Below are 17,692 nucleotides of genomic sequence, written 5' to 3' on the forward strand. Positions count from 1 at the left end.
TGTGCTAAGCAGGAAAAAAATTACTTATGACGTGTCAAGAGGTTATTTCTCTTGGAGCACATTTCATTCTTCGATACTCTTGCAAATCTATTCTTTCTCGTTTGAGTTCTAAGTTTGTGTATTTTGATCCTGTGCAGCCGAGATCATTTCTGGATGCCAACCCTGTCTCTGATCTTTTTCTCATCATCTTTCTGATTGGCAACATTTTTTATTTCAATGCTTAAATTCTCTGCTTGTTTCTTTTTTTTTTTTTTTTTTAACATATCTTGTACAACCGCTCCTTTTGATCTTGTACCCCCTCCCTTTTTCCTTTTTAAATTAATTGAGACTTTGGTTTTGGGGAAAAAAATGGTTTAGTGCCATTATACCTATTTCAGTATTACTTGTAACTTTTTTGTGTGTTTTACCTAGTCTCAATGCTTTTCCATTACAAGTGTATTCTTGTGTTGTCATTGGAAATTTAATAAACAAAGAAAAAAAGAATGACTTTTGCCATTTCTTCTGTCCTCAAAAGGCAGCTAAGGGGGCTTTTCAAATATCAAGGCAAAAGGCGACTACAAACAGGACTGGTGCATGGATATTAGGCACCCTAGATGAACCTTTAACTTTGCTCCCCTCCTCTCCCTGTTAACTTTCAGACCCTTAGGCAATCTCCTCTTCTAGGTTTTTGATAACTGAACTCAAAATCAAAATGCCCCACCACCAGCCCTCCTAGATCAATCCTGTGAAAACACATAACTGGATATACAAAGGTTAATTTTCAAAAAAAATACAGAACAGTTAACTTATCTGGCTATATCCCAGTAAATATCCCCAGAAAAGTTAAACCTAACCAGCTATCTTTTGAATATCACTGGTTAAGTAGATTTCTGGTCTCATGTGGCTGGATAAATTTAGACTCAACAGGCTATATTCATCAGCCAGTTAACTGGCCACACATTAAAAAAAAAAGAGTCCAGTGTGAGTCTGGCGGCCTGAAGCACAAACCTCCATCCAATATGTAAAACGCGGGCCTTACCACGCCGAGCCTCCTCCATCCCCCCCCCAAACCTCTCGGAGCACAGTTTAAAACTGAAAGTGTTAGGGGATCCACTGGGCAGCCTCACTCTGCCCCCTCCCTGGTTTAGAATAAAGAAATGTACGCCCCCTCCTCTGCCTCTCACTCCACCTCAACCCTAACCTTTCCAAAACCTTCTCTTCTGCTGGGAGCGCGGTACGTTCGTTCGTTGCGCAATCCCGGTGAGTTCTGCATTGCTGTGGATTTACAAATTGGTTGACTGACAGATGACAGCGAGCAGTAGGAAAGGGAGGAGAGAAGACTGATAAGTGGAGTGCCTTAGGTATCCGTTCTGGGGCTAGTTCTGTTCAGTGTCTTTGTTGGAGATGTTGCAGAGTGAGTAGAAGGAAATGTTTTTACGAATGACACAAAGCTCTGCAAAAGAGTGGACATGCCTGAAGAAGCAGAGAAAACAAGAACAGAGTGGCTTAAAGTTTGGCAGCTAGGATTCAATGCCAAGAAGTGCAGAGCCATGCGTTTGGAGTGGAGTAATCCAAAGCTGCTGTACGCAATGGGGGGAGGCAAAAGACTGATGTGAACAGACCGAGCCACAGACTTCGGGGTAATAGTGTAAAGGCAGAGTTAGCAATGTGGCGAGGTGATGACTCAGGCCAGAGGCATAAGTGGCAGGAAAAAGGAGGTTCTAATGACTCTATGCAAATTGTTGGTGAAGCCTCACCTGGAGTACTGTGTTTAGTTCTGGAGACTGTATCTAAAAAAGAATAAAGACAGAATAGAAGCGGTCCAGAGAAAGGCAAACAAAATGGGGTGGAGTCTGCACCGAAAGGCACCTGAGATGAGCCTGAAGGACCTAAATACATATAACCTTGAAGAAAAAGATACGATACAGGTCTTCAAATACCTGAAAGGTATTAATAATGTAAAAATCATATAGAAACACAGGTTCCACAAAAGGTATTGTTCAGTTAGGGGCGGATTTTAAAAGCCCTGCGCGCCGGCGGCCTATTTTGCATAGGCCGCCGGCGCGCGCAGAGCCCCGGGACGCGCGTAAGTCCCGGGGCTTTGTTAAAGGGGCAGGGAGGGGGCGTGTCGGGGGGTGTTCCCGAAACGACGAGGCCCTGACCAGCCCCCGGGTCGGGTGACGGCACGCCAGCAGCCCGCTGGCGCGTGCAGACTTACATCTGCTTTTAGCAGGCGTAAATCTGCCAACAAAGGTAAGGGGGGGGTTAGATAGGGCCGGGGAGGTGGGTTAGGTAGGGGAAGGGAGGGGAAGGTGGGGGGAGGGCGAAGGAAAGTTCCCTCCGAGGCCGCGCTGAAATCGGAGCGGCCTCGGAGGGAACAGGCAGCGCGCGCTGGGCTCGGCGCGTGCAGGTTGCACAAATGTGCACCCCCTTGCGCGCGCCGACCCCGGAGTTTATAAGATACGCGCGGCTACGCGCGTATCTTATAAAATCCAGCGTACTTTTGTTCGTGCCTGGTGCGCGAACAAAAGTACGCGATCGCGCAATTTTTTAAAATCTACCCCTTACTGTATAATTGATACAGACGTAACTTCTGAAAAAACACAGCAACAGATTAAATATAGGTGCAAAGTACAATCTACCGTCTCTTCCCTCGCAATGGGCTGAGAAAGGTGTCAGAACACAGGCACCCAAAGCTCTCATTCATCTGCTGGTTCAAAGCAATCACACTCTCTGACAAACGGCAATGTATGTAAAACCTCAAAATCCCCAAAAGGTGAAAGATACTTAGCTTTAGTTTTGTTCATAGAAGCCTCTGGTGCAAAAGAGCTGCAAAAGATCTGTTAGTATGCCTAATGGAGGAACTGGCTCTGACTACAAACAGGGAAGCCTTTAGCCTCTGCTGCAGCTTCAGGAGAGGCTATCTTCTACTAATCACATAATGGGGCGGATTTTCAGAGCCCTGCTCGCGTAAATCCGCCCAAAACCGGGCGGATTTACGCGAGCAGGGCCCTGCGCGCCGGGAAGCCTATTTTACATAGGCCTACCGGCGCGCGCAGAACCCCGGGACTCGCGTAAGTCCCGGGGTTTTCAGAGGGGGCGTGTCGGGGCGGGCCCGAACCGCGCGGCGTTTTCGGGGCGTGTCGGGAGCGTTCCGGGGGCGTGGCTACGGCCCGGGGGCGTGGCCGCGCCCTCCGGACCCGCCCCCAGGTCGCGTCCCGGCGCGCAGGAGGCCCGCTGACGCGCGGGGATTTACGCCTCCCTCTGGGAGGCGTAAATCCCCCGACAAAGGTAAGGGGTGGGGGTTTAGACAGGGCCGGGCGGGTGGGTTAGGTAGGGGGAAGGGAGGGGAAGGTGAGGGGAGGGCAAAGGAAAGTTCCCTCCGAGGCCGCATCCGATTTCGGAGCGGCCTTGGAGGGAACGGGGGTAGGCTGCGCGGCTCGGCGCGCGCCGGCTATACGAAATCGATAGCCTTGCGCGCGCCGATCCAGGATTTTAGCGGATACGCGCGGCTCCGCGCGTATCTACTAAAATCCAGCGTACTTTTGTTTGCGCCTGGAGCGCAAACAAAAGTAGGCTATTCGCGCTCGTTTTAAAATCCACCCCAATGGTTCTATCTTCCCAGCACTTCTTCCTGGTTATCAGAATGACTTGTACCTAAGTGAGCAGGGCCTATCACAGTGCATTCCAAAGGCAAGGTCCTTAGCACAGTTTTGGCACCAACACATTCTCACACCAAGCACACTGATAGGAAGCACTACCTTCTGAAAGAGAAGGACACCATTAAACTTGAATACTGCCCATCAAAAGGAATGGTCGCAGATGCACTGACAACACCATTGTCTAGAAGAGACTGCCAATGTGACCTCATGGAAAGGATGAGCCTCGGGGATTGACCATTCAACCATCAAGAAGGGGTGTTGGAAGACAGAGCAAAAAAAGTCATTCCCTAGACCAGACAGACAGCAAGGGGTTAATTTTCCCTGGCTATATCACCTGTCCCCACATGGGAAGGGTGGGATTGTAAGTGTTACTGAGACAGGATGAGTCTCCACATTCCCTGCTTATTGTGTCTAGGAACACCAACACAATCTCTATGCACAGAACCATGTAACTCCATATATAGGGATGAATATTCAGTCACTGACCATGTTGCAAAATTAGATGGATAAACTTGTTTGGCTAACTTTGGAGGAATATGCAGTGGTGTAGCCACACCATTGAATATAGCCAGCTATCCTAAAGAAAGCTGCATAATTTTATATGGCTAACTCTAGGACTACTGTTTGGCAAAACCAGAGTTAGCAGGGTAACCTATCCAGCTAACTTAACTTAGTGGTGTTCTGAGATGGAGTTATCTAGCTAAATTTTAGATGGATAATGAGTTCTCTCTCTATAATTTAGTCGAAGGGCCCAGAATTTTCAAAAGTCAGCACTTATCAATCTGTGAGTTATGTGACTAAATTTTTATTTATTTATAGAAAACTTTTATATACCAACGTTCATAGACATATCACATCGGTTTACAGATAACATGGGAATACATATTATGAACCGAGTGGGAAGAATAAAGTTATATGAAACAGGAAATTTAAATGCCTCTGAATATTGATTGACTCTCAATGTTCATTATTTTTCTGTTTCCCAAGTTTAATATCCTTGCATGCTGCCATAGAAGAGTGCTGAGTTATTTCTATTTCACAGAAGGAGTTTCTCCTGGAAGCATGAGGGTCCCATTGTATACACCCGGTTCTAGACTGGTACTAGAAAATCCTACAGTAATTAGTTCCTTTCCAAGAGTTAGCAAGAATAACCTTCCTCACCCAAAAGCAGAAAGTCTCTGTTTTCTGGAACATGTTTTTTTTCAGTTTTAAAAATCACCAGATTTAATAGGCCATTCTGAAGTATTTTTGGCTTTCTTTTGTGATTACATTCTACATAGGTTGTGCTCACTTTCATTGAACTAAAAGAAGACTAATTCAAAGATACTGTGATGCATGAACTTTTGATTGTGCTATCCCTAAAGAAGGGAGCAGTTTGGTCTTGAAAGCCCATGCCCTACATCGTTCTCTGGATAATTCTTATGCAGGTCTTTTTAAAGGTCTCACAGCCTGTAAAATAATCCGGCTCTTTCTCCAGGAGCAGCTTGGCTATCGGAACTTTATACTCTAGAACAGAGCTTTCCAAACTTTTCATGTTGGTGACACATTTTTAGACAAACATAATTTCGGGACACAGTAATTCAGTCTACTAGCAAACCAGAGGTTAAAGGTTAAACGAACAAAATGTATTTCGACAATTTATGTATGTTTCCTTAAATATATACATAATAAAATGTTTCACGACACAACCTATCTTGTGAAAATCTTTCATTTATATTAAAAATATATAATATTTCAAGATTAATGTTATTGTTATAATTTATGAGTAACAATAATAAAACAAAGTTATTGTGTTATTCAATTTACCTCTTTAATGAGATATATGAGCTTGATGGGATGAACACAGATTTGAATATTTGGTGTTAATAAGAAAGTCCAAAGGGTCTTCTGCGTAATTTTAAAAAGCTGGCCAGTTTCACACTATAAAATTATTTGATAGCCTCATTCAACTAATTCTATATGGCTATGAGAGTGAAGACTGGAATTTATAGGAAGGGACAGAATGTCAATATAAATCCTGCACCTCCAGTTCTGTAACTCTGTGCATCCACTGAAATTCCCCCAAACAATGGAGCTTGAATGTTTCCCTTACAGCTCATCATACTAAAAGATGTTTTCAAATTCTGGTGTCACCTCACAGTAACAGCAGCACAAACACCTTCCACTGCCAGGCACATTGTGAACGAAAATAAAACCTCGCAAAAAAAAAAAAGACACTCAAAATCTATACTGCAATCCCATCATAACATAACAGTAATAACACCAAGGACTCTAACAACAATAACCCTACCTGTGAAAAAGCAAGGGTAAATATTATACTGAGTCCTAGAATACCAATACACCACCTACTGAGGAAACAAAACAAACCTGATTGCTATAGATCCCTATGCTAGCGAATTTCTCATCATGGTCACACACACAGAGCAGAGACAGGCCCTCACCAAATACAGAATACAAAATAAAGGAGCACAAATTAGACAAAAACTGAAATGGAAACCCCAAGAAGCCAGACTCTGTGTATTAATAATGGAAAAACAGAACCATCATTCCTCATAAAACAAATAAAATCAAGAAACATAAAGCATCAGTTATAATAGTAAAACCATACTAATAAAAGAATATTTTAAAACTACTGATAAATAGAATTTCTATTCATTAAAATCATATACATTTTTTACAATTTCCCAAACACCAATACAATATTTCAAAACAGCACATATATCAAATAACACCCAATAATTAAAACTAATAAGGATTTTAAAAAGCCCCTGCTGTCCATACGTGGGAGCTCTTAAATTCCAGTCACCCTGATATTGTCAAGGATTAGGAGGTTATCCTCTCTCTCTCACACAAACTCACATTTCCATTCTCTCTCACACATATACTGTCACATACATACACATTCATGCTCTTATACCCACCATAACCTCTCGCTCTCACAGACACTGACACACTCTCAAGCTCTAAGACACTCTCTCCCTCCACACACACACCCCCAAACAAACTCTTACTCCCCTGGATTTTCTCATACATACTCTGTCTGGCTCCCTCACATACACACAAACACACACACCCAGGCAAGCTCCCAGTCATTCTCACACATTGAAACTGACCCCCAGGCAGGCTTCCATTCAATTTCACACCACTCCCTCAGGCATGCACACATTCATTCTCACACACACAGACCCCCAGGCAGGCACCAATTCATTCTCACACACACATACACCACACAGAGGCCGGCACCTATTCTCACACATACAAACCCCAGGAAGACACCCATACATTCTCATACACAGACACACCCTCAGGCAGGCACACACTAAAGGCAAACCCCCTCTCTTTCTTTTGCCAGCAACCTCGGAGCCTCTCTCATTCCTCTGCTGCCACTCTCACTGCTGCCGCATGGCTATTGGGGAGGCGCTGATTGCTGCTATTGGCACTGAAGCCCATTCTGCTGCCTCCTCTGTGCAGGACCCGTGGGTTTCCACTTCCTCCATGTTGATCTCGTACATTGTGAAATCAGCATAGAGAAAGTGCTACTCTTGCACATTACCAAAGATTACATGTGCCAATCAGTAAAAAGTAATTTATTTCTTTTTTTTTACCTTTGCTGTCTGATCTTAGTTTTCTAATCGGTTGGTCACAGGCTTTTTTGTTCCACCTCCCCTTTCTTATTTTTTTGCCAATTCCTTTCATATTGTCTTTTTTTCTATTTCTTTTCTCTCCATCTATCTTCTTCCCTCAAACATTCAGTCAGGTTCTCATTCTCACATGCTTTCTCTCTCTCACACACTCACAGGCTCTCTCTCAGACAATCATTCATACAGTCTCTCTCTTGCACATGCTGTCTGACTCTCACACACCCAGGCTCTCTCTCACACCCACATGTTGTCTTGCTCAAGCACAGGCTCTCACTGTCACATGCTCTCTCTCATACAATCATTCATACACAGTCTCTCTCTTGCACATGCTGTCTGACTCTCACACACCCAGGCTCTCTCTCACTCCCATATGCTGTCTTGCTCAAGCACAGACTCTCACTGTCACATGCTCTCTCTCATACAATCATTCATACACACAGGCTCTCACTGTCACATGTTGTCTCTCTGACACACACACACAGGCTCTCTCACATGCTGTCTCTGCAAACATTCAGGTCCTCACTCCCACACACAATCTCTCAACTCACCTCATACACACACACAATCTCTCAACTCAGCTCACAGACGCACACAATCGCTCAACTCACCTCATTCACGCACACAATCTCTCAACTCAGCTCACAGACGCACACAATCGCTCAACTCACCTCATACACGCACACAATCGCTCAACTCAGCTCACAGACGCACACAATCGCTCAACTCACCTCATTCACGCACACAATCGCTCAACTCAGCTCACAGACGCACTCTACGGGCCCTCAGCCGCTCTCTTACCTCTGGGCCTCCTCTTCACGGGTCGCTGCAGGATGGGCTCTGCAGCGGCCCTGATCTTCTCGGGCCGATCGCGGCGGCGACCCTGCTACCGGGCCTCCTCCTCCTCTTCTCTCCCCGCTGCCACAACGCTGCTGCTCCTCTTCTGGACGCGGCTGACGCTCCTCCCCCTTTCTGCCCATGCGGCTCCGGCAACATTTTTCTTCCGGGGCCGCATGGGCAGGAAGGAGGAGGAGCACCTGCATGTCTCGACGTGACCTTTTTCTTCTTCGGGCCGTGGTGAGGTGAGCTCCACCACGGCCTTGCCGATCAGCCATATTTTACTGCTCAGCCGCCAGTGGGATGAGCTCCACCGGCGGCTGCATTGGCTCCCACTTGCCGGTGTGTCACGTGCACCGGGCTTGCGCGACACACCGGCACACCTCAGGCGACACACCAAAGTGTCGCGACACACACTTTGGAAAGCTCTGCTCTAGAACCTAAGAACTTGCCATGCTGGGTCAGACCAAGGGTCCATCAAGCCCAGCATCCTGTTTCCAACAGAGGCCAAACCAGGCCACAAGAACCTGTAAAGTACCCAAACTTCAAGAAGATCCCATGCTACTGATGCAATTAATAGCAGTGGCTATTCCCTAAGTAAACCTGATTAATAGCAGTTAATGGACTTCTCCTCCAAGAACTTATCCAAACCTTTTTTGAACCCAGCTACACTAACTGCACTAACCACATCCTCTGGCAACAAATTCCAGAGCTTTATTGTGCGTTGAGTGAAAAAGAATTTTCTCCGATTACCCATTTCAAGTTAAACTTTTACAACAAAATAACCGTGCGCGCAGTTACCATTTTGCTTTCAGGTTCCTATCGCTTACATTTTGGCTTCAGCCGCATGCTTTCCTTAACTTGCACAGAACAGGAACTTCATTGTACAATACCAGCACTTTATAAATAATTTAAAAAAAACAAACATAAAAAACTCACACAAATAACAATTTTGTACAATTACATCAAGGGATATCAACTGTTGAAAGATGACAGAGCAGAAAATCTGGCACGTATAATTAATTGGAAAATGTTAATTCTTTTTATAGGTTACATTGAAACGATGACAGCAGCACATAAGGTGGTCGTTTACAAACTGAAAAACTAGTGACCATGAAGGGTTGGTGGAGGAACGTACAGTGGTGTTTACACAATGTGGCACCATCCCCGAAATATCTAAGACCTAGGAGACAGGTACTCACTCAGAAGGCCAAGGTCTTTGGAAATGTCAAGCGTGCCAGAATGAATAACTGCAGAACTCTCAGTGGGGCGAGACACAACAAGACAAAATTAGAACAGCTCCTACGCTAGATAAACTATTAAATGTATAAAATATTTCCATTCCCAAAGAACTGCAAGTCCCTTTTGACAGTGGTTTTCTCATTTCAAGCATCAAATGAGAGAAAACTCCTTATTCATATCACTCCCAAGGCCACAGTCCTTCCTGTTTATGATTTAATGGTTCTGGTCATTGTTTTGCCTCAGTTACATTTCTCAAGCTCACAGTGTGTGTGTGTGTGTGTGTGTGTGTGTGTGTGTGTGTCTGTGTCTGTGTGTCTGTGTGTGTGTCTGTCTGTGTGTGTGTGTGTCTGTCTGTGTGTCTGTGTGTGTGTCTGTCTGTGTGTGTGTGTGCCTGTGTCTGTGTGTGTCTGTGTGTGTCTGTGTCTGTGTTGGGGGATGTTAGACTACGGTTTATTCCTGAAGACTCTGTTTAAAGAACACAGCCAGATATCTCTTGAAATAGCTGACTTTTTTATATCTGTGGTGGAACAGCGGAGCAAGAGAGACTCAAGAACATTTACTGTAAATGGAACAGGTCCAGCAAAATGTATAAATTGTTCAAAGAGAGTCTTGCCCTATGTTTGGTGCTGTACCGTGGCTGAAATTCAAACTACCATTTTGCCAGCTCTGACAGGGCTCCTGAGCTGTCAGAGCTTGGGATATAGTGGTGGTAGAGTGTCTTACGTGGATTCTGCAGGCATGGGACTGACTCTGGCTTGGAATCTGAGAGTGCCAGGAAAAATGCTGTAGGGGACGGGGAGGCAGAAGCAGTTCCAGGAAACAGAGATGTTGTCTGGGCTCAGGGAGGGCAGAGCAGAGAAGTGATCCAAGCCAGTGGAGGAGGGGAACTCACAGATTGAGAGGTTGAACTGTGCATGCCAATAAAGGGAAGCCTAACGTGAGGAGGGGTGGGAAGTGGGATGCAATGAAGGGATGGGTGAATCAAGCTTACAGAGGAGGGCAGCTGGCTAAGGAGGAATGAGAAGGAGCCTGCTGGGAAGTGGTGGGATTGGAAGAAGAACTGGGAGGGGAATGGAGAAGGACAGGGCAAAAGAAAATGAGAAGAGCAGGCTAAAGTAATGTAGGGAGTGGAGCAGGAAGAGGGGTATTAAATCTCCTCCCCCCCCAAATATAAAAGTCAAAGTATGCTCATGCAGGAGGGGAAGAATGAAAAATGTGCAGAGGAAGTAAGGAGAGGAGGGGAAGGAGGATAAGATGGGGAGAGGAGGAGGAAGAAGAGATTAAGACAATATGAGAGAAAAGGAGTTGAAAGAAAGTGGTGCAGACAGATGAGAGTGGTGGAGGGAGGAGAGACTAAGGTCTGCAGGTGGAAGGAGGAGACTGGTGGGAATGAGCTGGTGTTGGGGTACGAGTCTTTCCCATGTCCACATTACCTGCTCCTCTCTGGGCATTTAAATGCTGGCTGGTCAGTCACACTTATGATCCTCTAAGCTTGGTTTTTCCTATTTTGCTAGGGGGGGGGGGGGGGGTTGGGATAAACTGTAGTTTGTGTTTTCAGCACCCCCAATAATTTTTCAAAAGTTAGCTCCTATACTGGGAATGCCTCCCCAAATGTGGTTAAACGTATGCGTGCTGGGGAACCCTACACATCCTTTCCGCTGGATTGAGGAAGGGATAATTTCAGATGGCCAATTTCCTCTGGTGAAATCACTATGAAGTCAATTCCCCCTTTCTGTCTACCCCCTCAATATCTTTTAAAATTGTAGTATGGGCCAAGAGGCCATCTCCCCCTCCCCTCCCCTCCCCCTTAATATCTTTAGTGTTGCGCCCCTGCCTGCGGCTGCTCCACGGACAGGGTCTTACCTTTTCTCCGCGGCCCGGTCTGCCACCGAGCCACGCTGCCTCCTCTCTTCAGTGGCCTGCAGGCCCTGCGGCGCGGCTGGAGCCACGCCTCTGATATTTGTCTTCAGGGGAATCCCCCCTGCCGGGAACCTCTTCTTCGCGGCCTGTGCTGCTGCTGGGAATCCTCTTTCTTCGTGGCCAGGACGCCACCGGAGCCTCCTCTCCATCGAGGGAATCCCCTCGCGGGGATTCCCCTTCACCGCGTCCTGAGGGCTGTTGCTGAGACTTCTCTTCAGCGGCAGGAGCCGCTGCCTGACATCCTCAGGCCTTCTTCGTCCTTCCAACATTGTTGCAGGCCTTGGCTCCGCCCCCTGTGCTCTAGGGCTCCCTCTAGGGGCTGGCCGCATGGCTCTTCTTCCTATTTAAAGGGACAAAGAGAAAGTTCCTCTTCAGCCCTCCCAGATGACATCTTCTCGGCTCTTCCTGCCCCTGCCCTATAAAAGGGCACTGCTCCATTCCTTCAGTGCCTTCGAAGAGACCCTCCAGGGATCAACACCCTCCAGAGTCCATCTTCAGAGTTTTACTGTTCCAATGTGGTTATCGTCAAGCTCCTGTCCAGAAGACTTCGTCTTCACGTCTTCTCTCTTCGTGATGTCTTCTTTGTGATGTCTTCGCCCAACATCCAGGTCTTCCCTGTCATTAACCTTCTTTGTGGTATGTTCCAGTCTCAGGCTTCCCTTCCATAAGCCTTGGGATCCCTTGTCTATTCATAGATATCCCTGACACTTCGATGTCTCGACGTCCTGATGTTCCGAAGTCCACCTGTTCTGAGTCCCAGATGTTCTGGCATCCTGACATCCTTCATCAGATGTTCGTCCGTCTTCTTCTTCTACAAAGACTTCCAGATCCTACCCTAAGCAGAGGCCCATTCCTGCTGTCGTTCATCTCTTCAGATGTCCAGGTTTCCTGATGTCAAGATGGTTTCTCTGAGGTACTGCCCTCTGCGTACCTCTCTCTTCACTACACCTCTTTATCCTGGAGAACACGTCAGCAGATCTTGGCGCTCCCTGGACTCTCCAATCAGTCTACGCTTGATAGATTGGAATCTCTCCATTGGATTTCGTCAAGTGCTGCCTGACTCCTCTCCGTCTGGTGCTCCTCCCGCTCCTAGCGTGGTCCGCAACCAGCCCCCGGGTTGTGTAGGGCACGCAGTGGACAAGGTGGTCCGCGACCAGTCCTTGGGCTGTGTAGGGCGCCTTGAGGGATAGCACTGACTAACTTCAAAAGCCTCGTCTCTTCTCTACTCCAAGAGCCTCATCTCTTCATCCTCTCCAAGAGTCTTGTCTTCGTCTACAAGAGTTCACCTCTTCTTCATCCATGTCCAGGAGGCCTCATCTAGTCCAAGTTCCAGGAATCCTCCTTCTTCTATGAACTCTGACTCTTAGCTCTCTAGACCAGGAGTCCCCTGTTCCGGTTCCATTCTTCATGAGTTCGAACTGTGTCCAAGCTCGCACTTGCTTTCCTATCCTCGGGGTATCTTGGGGTTCCTCTCTGTTATCTCGTGGACCAGGGGCTCACACTCACACAGGAGCAAGCGATTATGCCTCTATGCCCCTTCCCAGCACTTTTCTGCACGCATTCACCACGGAATATGTAGCCACAAGGTGTGTCCGCAACATTTAGGAAACTGTGGCCAAAAGTCCCCACCCTCCACCTCCAAAGCCCAGAATTCAGTACTGAATGGGGACTAGTTGCTTTCCTGTCAGTGAGTGCTGAACGGGATTGGCTGCTTCTCTAATCTCAAATCTCAAATCCTCCACCCATCCCAGACGAACAAGCTCTATCTAAGGCTAATGAACTTGCTTTATTCTTTCAACAAAAGATCCTGAATACGCTCGCCCTTCTTCCACCAAATACTCTACCTCTTACCTCAGACAAGAATCTTCAATCAAGCAAGGGAGCCAAACTAGAAAGCTTCGAATCAATTTCTGTTAAAGAGATTGAATCCCTTCTAAAAAAACAAAAACCATCTAGCCACCCTGCAGATAATATTCCTTCAAATCTCCTGCTTCTCATTCCAAATTTATTTATTTATTTATTTATTTATTTATTTATTTAAGTTTTTTATATACCAACATTCAAGACAAAAGTCCCATCATGCTGGTTTACATGAAACAGGAGTGCAAAATAAACTTAAACTTGAACAATAGTGCGGAAAAGCAGTTACATGTAACAAGGAAAAATAGAACTTGGAGTGAGAAGGAAAAAGGAAAGGAAAACCAGCTAATTACATATAATTACATTGTAAGAGGTAGCTAATAGTGATATTGATGGTGATGTGTGTTGATTGTTAGGAGTTAAATAATATTGGAGTTAGGAAAAGCCTGCATGAACAGCCAGGTCTTGAGTCTTTTCTTGAAGGTTGAGAGGCTGGGTTCCATTCTAAGATCTGGGGGGATGGATACGATCGCAAAACCTTTAACAAGTATCATAAATTGCTTTTTAACCCAAGGAAGTTACCCTGACAGCCTAAAAACTGCCTCACTCAAACCCCTTCTCAAGAAACACAATTTTGACCCCAATGTACCTGCCAATTTTAGACCCATCTCTAATTTGCCATTTTTAGCCAAAATAACAGAAAAGCTGGTAAACACCCAGCTTTCAGAATACCTGGAAGATCAAAATATCCTACACCCCTCACAATATGGCTTCCGCAAAGCACGCAGCACGGAAACCCTCCTTATCTCACTTACAGATCATATTATAATGGGTCTTGACAAAGGCTACTCCTTTTTATTAATCCTGTTAGACATCTCCGCGGCGTTTGACACCGTCAACCATTCCATTCTTCTGGATCGCCTAACAGACATTGGTATCTCAGGATCTGCCCACAGTTGGTTCAAATCTTTCCTCTATAATAGATCCTTCAAAGTTAAAATCAACAACAAAGAATCGCCATTAACAAAATCCAATCTAGGAGTACCACAAGGATCTTCCCTTTCCCCAACCCTTTTTAATATTTACCTCCTACCCCTTTGCCAACTGCTATCCGACCTTAATTTAATTCATTATCTGTATGCAGACGATGTACAGATTCTTATTCCTATTACAGAATCTATTTCAAAAGCACTTTCCCACTGGAATAACTGCCTTTTATCTATCACTAACCTCCTCAATAGATTAAATCTGGTCTTTAATTCTTCAAAGACGGAGCTCTTCCTCATCTCTGCAAATGAAGAAAATACTCCCATACCATACCCTCACAACGCATTCATCACTCATAAGCAGGTGAGAGATCTAGGAGTAATTCTGGATAATAGACTAAACCTTAAGAAAATGGTCAATACTACATCCAAAGACTGTTTTTACAGACTCCAGGTTCTGAACGACTCAAGCCACTTCTTTTTTTCAAAGATTTCAGAACAGTACTCCAGGCGTTGTTATTCTCCAAGATAGACTATTGCAGTGCCCTCCTCCTTGGCCTACCCAAATCGACCATTAAACCGCTTCAGATGATTCAAAATGCTGCAGCGAGATTACTGACCAACACCAGCCGCGGAAATCACATCTCTCCCATCCTCAGAAACCTACATTGGCTACCAGTAAATTTTAGAATCCTTTATAAAGCAATCACCTTAATACATAAGTCCATCCATCATCAACTCCAACTCGACCTTGAAATCCCCTTCAAAATTCATTCCTCCAATAGGCCAATTAGAGATAATCATAAAGGTACTTTGAATTACCCCCCAACTAAAGCCTCACGACTTTCCTCGACCAAAGACCGAGCTTTTTCTATAGCAGGTCCATCTATTTGGAACAACATTCCTTCAAGCCTCCGACTAGAACCCTGTCTCATTACGTTCAGAAAAAAACTTAAGACGTGGCTATTCCACCAAGCCTTCGATGATCCTCCAGGCAACCCTTAGTCTTCTTTTTCCTCACTTGGATTTAGAAGATTAAAGTCCTACAACCTTCAAACGAAGAACTCTGGCACGTACTGAGGAAAGCATCTTTTTGCTCTAATCCAAATTCCTTTTGGATTATGCTTCTTCTATTATTTTTGACCTTTATCTTCCTTCCAGCTCTTAAGCTTCCCAAGTTTTTACTCCTTGTTAAATGTAACTTTATCTTATTCTCTTCTCTTGTTAATTACTTTGATTTATTGCTTCTGTTATACCCTTGTTTTTATGTAAACCGATCCGATATGGTTTAATTTACTATGAAGGTCGGTATAAAAAACTGTTAAATAAAATAAATAAATAAATAGGTTAATACTAAGAGCCTTCACTGTCAGAGCTATCAGCACTTAGTATTGGGCAGAGTAGGAAGAGGAAAGAGCCTCTCTCTCCACCTGCTCTGCTTTGCGGACACTTTTGGAGGTTCAGGGGTGGGATGCTGGGGATTTTTGTCCACAATTGTAAAAGAAATGGGGGGGGGGGAGGGGAAATAGGCTATTCTTTTAAAAATATTCAGTAAGCTGGAAAAGTTAACTGGATAACTTTCTCTTGGTAACTCTAGCGGAGTATTTTCATCAGAACACTTATCTGGATAAGTTCTGTTGAATATTCAGTAAAGTTATCTAGGTAACTTTATCCAGAAAATCTCTCTGCTCACTGGCTTATTGAATACTGACCGCTATACACCCGTGCAAACGGCTATGAAAACTGCCCTCCCTGTCCGTTAGAAAATAAAGGTTTTTCTGTTTTGTTTTGTTTTTTTGCAGAGATGTTGCACTAGTTGTGGGAGTTGGAAATCTTAGCCATTCGTATCAGTTGCAAATCCATGCCGCCCTCTTCCAGGGTTTCCACCGACTTTTTGTAAACAATGAACAAAGTGGAGACTGCAAGGGCTTTCAATTTATGTCCCCAGAACTGTAGTAGAGACAGAGTACAGGAAGACAAGCAATGTTGGGGCTTAGTGCCATAACATAGCGCAGATGCCCATTCAGTCTATAGCTGGTCATTTCAGTTTACCTGCTGTGACTCTACCGCCTCCCTCTCCCCTCCTTGATTACAGGATTGATTGTGCCATGCTACATCACACACTTTGAAAGGGAAAACAGAACTGATTAAGCTCAGTTGATTTAAGCATCAGGAAAGCAGGGAGGAAGGCAACTGCCCAAGCATCCACATTCTCCTTTTACTAAATATGGATACGGTGGAGAAAAAGTTTGCGAGGCAGGAGCTGGTCAACATCGAGTAACGAAACATGCTGTACACTTCAAACTGTTTTAAATACCTGAGGTGAGAGTAATGCAAAAAGTATTCCCAGAGTAGCTTCAATGTTATCCTTAAAACCACAGGCTGACAGCATGAATGCATCCCCGCACGTAAATGATATTGATGAGCTCCAGGCGCTGGGGAGGAAAAAAAAAAAAAAAAGAAAGGTAAATAAATACATATTATCTGGTGACCAGGACAAAAACCTCAGCAAGCCAATGGAATCCAGAGTCAATCATGATCATTGTTTGCCTGCCAGGCCCTTTCTGAAGGGCTGCATGTGGGCAGAGGGAGGAAACCAGGATTAAGGTTTAGAGACACCTTTGTTTAGCTCACCCCCCCCCTCCTGTGTAATTGTTGCCCATCACTGCAGACCTCTTTCAGCTCAGCAGGGGGGCCTAGCTGAAATCGGAGGCACAAGCAGAAAAGCAAACCAATGAGCAAGGCCTGCATTTGTGCTCTCAGGAGGAATAGAAAAGTAAATCCATACTGCTATTCAATCAATGCCATTCTCCTGTTTGTTCTACTGCAGCCATGCCAGTTTTTCCACAGCATAGCTCAAAGCTCTTTGGGGAGGGTTAGAAGGAGAAAATACATATAAATAAAGGTCAGTTAAAAAAAAAAAAGAACTTTATTCATGCATGTTTCTTCAGTGCACTCCTGGAGTCTGGAATTGATCTGCCTTTGAGGACAATCCAAACTGATATTTAGGAGATATATTTGGCTTTACAGTCAGGCTAATCTGCGTATTTTGGGTTACTCTGAAAAGCAGACCTATGCACTGGGGTGCACGAGGATTGGCTTTGAGAAGCACCAGTTGATATATAATGAATCAGACTCACCTAGCCCACACTCCCCACCCCTGGCTTTCTCCCAGGCCTGACATTCCAACGTCATATAAGTCAAATATTCAGATGGGTGCCCCTAACAGTCTACTTTCCCTTGTAAAATTTCTTTTTTTCAACACAATAATTTGGAAAATTCTAACATTTTTTGGCCACAGGCTGACCTTAAAATGTGATTTTTACAGCTGCAAACAAACCAAAGTTTACAGTAAATAAAAAAAAATTTGTAAAGTTTATACTAAGGGGGTGCCGTCTTTAACACAGTGGCTCCCCACCTTTTTTCTGCTGTTGCACATCCAACACTTAGTTGCAGCAGACCATTACCTGCCCTCCCCCCCTGGCATCATCACCTTCCCCAGCATGACTTGCCCCTCCCATGGAATCGTCACTTTTCTTCCCCCTACCCTCTGTATCACCTTCCCTCC

The 17,692-nt window shown here is 45.1% G+C and overlaps 1 protein-coding gene across 1 annotated transcript in view; it reads right to left on the reverse strand.

Annotated features, from left to right (window-relative positions):
- LOC115092825 (tetraspanin-15-like) overlaps positions 1–17,692 on the reverse strand; it is a 466,288-nt gene that overhangs the window by 38,180 nt on the left and 410,416 nt on the right. The window contains 2 exon segments of the mRNA XM_029604161.1: positions 16,442–16,498; positions 16,500–16,559. Of these exon segments, the coding sequence (XP_029460021.1) occupies positions 16,442–16,498; positions 16,500–16,559 (117 nt within the window).

The sequence above is a fragment of the Rhinatrema bivittatum genome, chromosome 5, assembly GCF_901001135.1.
Source record: "Rhinatrema bivittatum chromosome 5, aRhiBiv1.1, whole genome shotgun sequence".
Taxonomy (NCBI): domain Eukaryota; kingdom Metazoa; phylum Chordata; class Amphibia; order Gymnophiona; family Rhinatrematidae; genus Rhinatrema; species Rhinatrema bivittatum.